This window comes from Vulpes vulpes, chromosome 6 (genome assembly GCF_048418805.1).
Source record: "Vulpes vulpes isolate BD-2025 chromosome 6, VulVul3, whole genome shotgun sequence".
In the NCBI taxonomy this organism is placed as follows: domain Eukaryota; kingdom Metazoa; phylum Chordata; class Mammalia; order Carnivora; family Canidae; genus Vulpes; species Vulpes vulpes.
In genome coordinates, this window is record NC_132785.1 from 87,557,317 (window position 1) to 87,563,316 (window position 6,000).

The window sequence follows — 6,000 nt, forward strand, 5'->3', positions numbered from 1 at the left end:
TATGAGTGGTCTATAATGATTTTGATTTAAACAGTGACCTACCTATAGGGCTATTTTTTTTTTAAATCCCCAGGGGAAAATCACAATCCTTCCAGAGCCCCCTAGTAGTATTTTTATTCAAGAAAAAGTTCAAAATGGAGATAAAAGGCATACTTGAAAGGAACTAGAAATTCACACCATGGAATGGAGAAAAGGGAAGAGTATTTATCATGAGCACCGATGGGCATACAGCACATACGTTGTGCTTATTTTATTTCCCTATTACCAACTTGATGAAAACTGTCAGTGCCATAAAGTATTAACTGGCATCACCAAATATGAGAATGAGGAACAATCTCTGTGACTTACCACAAACTGAGCATGACTGTGCCATATAACAGTAGCAGTTCTTTATTTTAAATTATTTATAATCTGTTTAACATTTTTTGCTCCATTGGAGAGTATCTCTCTATACATTCAGATTAATATATACACCTAACTCATAAAATTCTCTTTTTAGAGTGTTTAGCTTCCTATTGGTGTAGCCTGATTTGGGGATTTTTATCCCAGTATCATATAACTTATCATCTGTTACATGATCTGTAAAACTGAAATAACTGTTCTTCATATTCACAGATATATTAAACAACTTAAAATAAACATTATCCACTTATTTTGAAAAGTGCTATACAAACACCAGGTGTCACCATTATTAAGGATAATTCCCAAAAGAACCATTTGGGGTTATTATTAAGTATATTAAACTTTTAAGAGTTTGATAATTTTGTGACAGGCCTTGTGATTTGGGAAACACTTACCTAACTTGTAATCCAAAACAGATTCTAAGTTGCTGGGGATAAGATTCTTCTCTGTAAAGCCTCTAATGAAATAACACAATGCCAAAACAAATAAATTTCTGAAGGAAAGTGAGGAGGAGAGGAAGAAGGAAATTAATACATATGGAGCCCTAATATGTGTCAGGCATTGTGTTAGGTGCTTTACATGTTACTTCAATTAATCCTCACCAATAACCCCATGAGGGATGTATAATCCACATTTTACATTTAAATAAACTAAGTTTCAAGAGGTTAAGTAACTTTTCTGGGTTATCAAATTATTTAGCTGCAAAATCATTAATTCAAAGTTAGGTATATTTGATTCTAATGTCTTTCCTCTGTACCACATAATCTTTTAGAGTATCTGTTATGTCAACTAATGGATAGGTAACACGTCCACAAATGCAGAATCTCAGTTTTAATAGAAAAAACAAAAGCAGAGAGAAGTGAAAAGTAAAATATGACTGGTAACAAACTAACGTCACTGAGTATTTCAACAAAATACAGATCAGTAGCTCAAAGGTGAGCTGCAGAAAAGTAGGAAGGAGGGGGTGGGGCACATCATAGAAAGCCAGAATAACAGGATATAGGATATGGATTCAGAAATTAGAGAATCATAAAAAGGTGAGAAAATGATGAAAATAAGGCCTTAGAAAAATTCACCTTGGCCTAACACAATTGTTTTGATAACAAGAAATACACTGTAATTAAGGAACTGTAAGGGAAAGTTATAAAAGCTTAAACTAGAGTAGTGACTGTGGGAACAGAAAGATTTGGAGCACAATGGGGTGTGAAGGGTAACAGGGAGAAGTCAATAAACAGCTACTGTATTCATCCCATTATCTATCAACTACTCTATTTTATCTCTACTTTATTCATAACAGTGAAGGAAAACCAAACATTTTAAAACTTAAATCGTTAGTGACCAATATCAGGGCCTTAAAATTTAGCTTCAAGTATAACTTAAAGTTACCTTCATGGCAAAACTAGAGGGCATCATATTCTTAGGCCACTCAAATTCTGTTGTGTGAATTCGTATGCCAGATTCAAGTAAAAGTGTAGCTTTAAAGTCTGGCCTGTAGAAGAAAAAAGTTAAATTTTTCTTTAGGGCATTTGTCAACGCTCAGTAAAACAGACTAAAAGTGCAAGTAAAATAAATTAACAATCTCATATTTAATTACCAAAGGTAAAACAAGCCTGTAAAATGCTCTTACTTTTGAAGACGAATAAGATAGGTCTTATTATCCACATCATAAACATTGTTTACTCTCATTCCTATTAAGCTGCGAAGAGAAAGGAAACATGTAACAACATTTGAAATACAAAACTTCACAGAATTTAAAGCGGCAGGCGGAAGCAGAGCCTTCGAAAGAGGGGATCTTCAACTCTAAGGATATGGAGTCAACCGGGGATCATCAGTCTGAAGGCCATCAGGCATTCCACCCAAAACTTAATTTTAACTTTTTAAGAACTAACGTTGTATACCAGCCCTAGGAAAACCATGCAATGCCCTTCGTCCTTGAAATGACCCAATATTTAAGGAAACATAGAAAAATCCAATACACTTTATTACAAAAGAAAAAAAAAAAGACGGCAAAATGGCAAAAATCACACTAATGCTTAATAGAAACCAGACTAGAATCTGTTACTTGCAGCTAAAATGCAGATATTCCCTCTCCCAGAAGTAAGGAAGAGTGTCAAAGAAATCAGGCCTCCGGCCTGGAAACCCCCCGAGGCAAAAGACTACTGGAGCATCCCGGCGTCCACCCGGTGTCTCGTGTTCTACTCAACGTTTGCTGCCAGACCCGGGCAACTCAGGCCAACAAGGCAAGCGCTCGGTGAGGGCCCCGCCAAAGCCTGACACAAGACCTGGTGACACAAGCAGCCCGCGAGAGCAGGGTGTGGGGCACGCGGACGCTGGGCTCCCCCAGGTGTCCTGAGGGCCTCGGGAAAGATGTCACGCACTCGCCCACCCAGGCCTATAGCCAGGTCCGCAGAAGAGCACTGGGGGGATGAAGGGGAAACATCAGGCTGGTCTTTCTTCAACCTTGGGGCACCGGCCTCTGGCTTCTGCATCCCCCGCACGAGCCTGGTCACCTATCGCTCAGTACCTGGCATTCAGCTCCGCGAGTATCGCGCGGAGGTCAATGGTGCTAAAACGAGTCTTCATGGCGAGGTCTGAGGGTCGCTACCGCAGTTTTCCCCACTGACTGCCTGACTCAACGCCGCTACTCTAACGCGCAGGCGCACTTGGCCGAAATCTACGGCCGCGCAGAAGACCCAATATTCCTCGAGGCGAACGTCTTTGCGTCACTTTTCCAAAGCTTTGAACTATCAAGTCGCCGTCATCAGGCTTTTCGTTATACCAAAACAATTCGCAATAGATCCAAACTAGTCTCTTGAAACTGCATTTCTTCCTGAAAAGCTGACAGGCTACCCTTTCCCTCTTGCGTCCCGGGATTCAAGACCGACTCCCTAGCGACCCCTGCTGGTGGTAAAAATTTATGAGGCGCGTACTGGGAGGATTTCCCCTGGATGGGCGGTAGGGCTCGGTCTGCAAGGGTAAGAACCCCTCTCCACTTGGTTAACTTGGACGAGTAGGTTTTGAAATGTGACGAAGCGGAACTGTCTCATTCGCCCTACAATTACCCTCAACAATAAAGGTGAAGCAACGCTCAAAAAGGAGTTCCTGTTCTGATGGGCCCCGCTCGCAGAGGAGTATTTTGCGATGTTCAGTAGGATTCTCATCTGACCTTGATCATGGCATCCCTTGCCTCAGCGTAGTACCTGGCATACAACAGGGACTCCATAAACTCTTGGCAACCTGAATATTCAGGTGTTCCGCTAGATAATCAAAAAGTAGGACAGAATAAGAGAAGACTGCCCCACCATGGGGGATTCACAAGGTAGTAGGAAAACTGCCGTGCAAAAGTAGAAGGATGCCCCTTTTCGTTGTGTTCAATATATACTCTGAGAGTAAAGGATACTTTCAAGGTGAGAACTCAAAAGAGACGGGGTCTCGCTATGTTGCCCAGGCTGGAGTGCAGTGGCTATTCACAGGCGCGATCCCACTACTGATCAGCACGGGAGTTTTGACCTGCTCCGTTTCCGACCTGGGCCGGTTCACCCCTCCTTAGGCAACCTGGTGGTCCCCCGCTCCCGGGAGGTCACCATATTGATGCCGAACTTAGTGCGGACACCCGATCGGCATAGCGCACTACAGCCCAGAACTCCTGGGCTCAAGCGATCCTCCTGCCTCAGCCTCCCGAGTAGCTGGGACTACAGGCGCGCGCCACCGCGCCCGGCGAGGATCCTGAGCTTTGGGAGGATTCTCCAGTCTGCCAGCCGCGAGTCGTCAGAATTCCCACCGGCAGAAGGCGACTGTTTGTAGATGCTAAGGTGCGGGCTGCCATAGGACACAGGGCAGACAGCGTTCATTGCTGCATCGTAGGGCACAGTGAACCATGCAGAATAGCTCAAAATGTAAAATAAACCATTTGGAGAGTTTAGGAAAGTGGGAGACAGCTATCTGTGGTCCTAACTGCAAAAAAAAAAAAAAAAAAAAAAAGAGGTCCCACCGGACATAAACAGTACTAAGGTTATTATGTTAGCTCTGAAGGCATTCCCAAAATATTGCCTAAATATCTTCCATAAAAGCATCCGAGTAAAACTCCACGTTGAAAAGGACAACACTCAGGCGTTTCCTTAAAAACAAAACCTGAAGTACTCATAGTAAAACTCCCAACTTAGGGCACTAGGCCAAAGGAATAGCAGCAGGAATAGTGATTTAAGTTATACAGTGTACAGCTGCCTATCAACTAATTCATACATTACTTCTGCTTTCTCAAGGAAAGTGGGCATCAGAAAGAAAATTCAAGAAAATACCTAAGGGGGAAGGTAGATCAAGATAAGTATGAAAATTACCAGAGAACTGGATCATTTACTACTGAATTCGATCATTTCTAGTTTTTGAAGTCATTTCTCTATTTTGAGAAAATTCTGAGACAGGGTTACTTGAGGACTTCTGGGAAAATAAGAAGCAACAGGAGGTGAGCAAATCATCTTCTGATTTTCAAAGAGAAAAGTGACTATTTGAAACCACAGACAGGTACTATTAACATTTGGCGCAACCAAAAATTTATTTTTTAATATTTCATTTATTTATTCATGAGAGACACACAGAGAGAGGCAGAGATACAGGCAGAGGGAGAAGCAGGCTCTATGCAGGGAGCCCAATATGGGATCAATCCCGGGAGTCCAGGATCATGTCCTGAGCCAAAGGCAGACGCTCAACCGCTGAGCCACCCAGACATCCCACAACCAAAAATTTAGAGAAAATTATTAAGGAGTGACTTACAGGCACCTAGAATTATGATTCTCAAACTTTAGTGTGCACTCAGTAATTACTGTAGAGATAATTAAAACAAATTCCTGGGCACCACACCCAGAGTAAATTTATTAACTTTGGCTCAAGATATCTGGATTTTTAACTACCAAGATGAAAGGGACCTATGACCCATAATTGAAAGTTGATTGATTGCTAGAAGACGAAGTGGTGATCACTAGGAACCAATGTAGTTTCATTCAAAATAAGATATAATTAACCTTATTTTCTCTTCAACTCATAGAAATATTCTATATGTAGTTTTTGAGATTTTTTAAAAAATATTGAGGTAAATACATGACATAAAATTCACCATCTTAACCATTTTAGAGTATACACTTCCATAACTCTTAAAATATTTACAGTGTTGTGCAACCATCTCCACTGTCTAGTTCCATAAAATTGGGGTGTATTTGTCATTTAAGACCTACTCACCCACCCTGGAAGTTTCCAGTGGACACACTTTTCACCAAAACAGTGAGAAATCAATTTGTGAAGGGAGCCTCAGCATCCTTGAAGGGCTCCACAATCATCTCTCTGTAGGCCAGAACTTACAATGGGAACTGCTGCCACTGAATTGGGAAACCTAAATGCAATGAGAATAATTGGATGGTGAAGTGGCAGGGTCCAAATGGCAGTACTCCATCCATCAGTAAAGGCACACTGGGTATTGTTACCATAATGGGCAGCAGAGTCAAAATAGCAATCAAATAGTCTGACTTCTGGAGACCTGTGATGCTGGCTCTTTATCATGGTGTTCCTAGAAGAAAAAAATATATGGGAAGCCCACTAAATTCTCAC

General features: G+C 41.5%; 1 protein-coding gene across 1 annotated transcript in view; it reads right to left on the bottom strand.

Moving 5' to 3' along the window:
- The window catches only part of NEMF (nuclear export mediator factor), a 48,551-nt gene extending 45,270 nt beyond the window's left edge, over nt 1-3,281 (bottom strand). The window contains exons 1-3 of the mRNA XM_026000743.2: nt 2,927-3,281; nt 2,030-2,098; nt 1,789-1,891 (exon numbers count right to left, since the gene is read on the bottom strand). Coding sequence (XP_025856528.1) covers nt 1,789-1,891; nt 2,030-2,098; nt 2,927-2,985 — 231 coding nt within the window. The 5' untranslated portion in view covers nt 2,986-3,281. The remainder of the gene's footprint in view (nt 1-1,788; nt 1,892-2,029; nt 2,099-2,926) is intronic.
- Between the last annotated feature and the right edge of the window lie 2,719 nt (nt 3,282-6,000).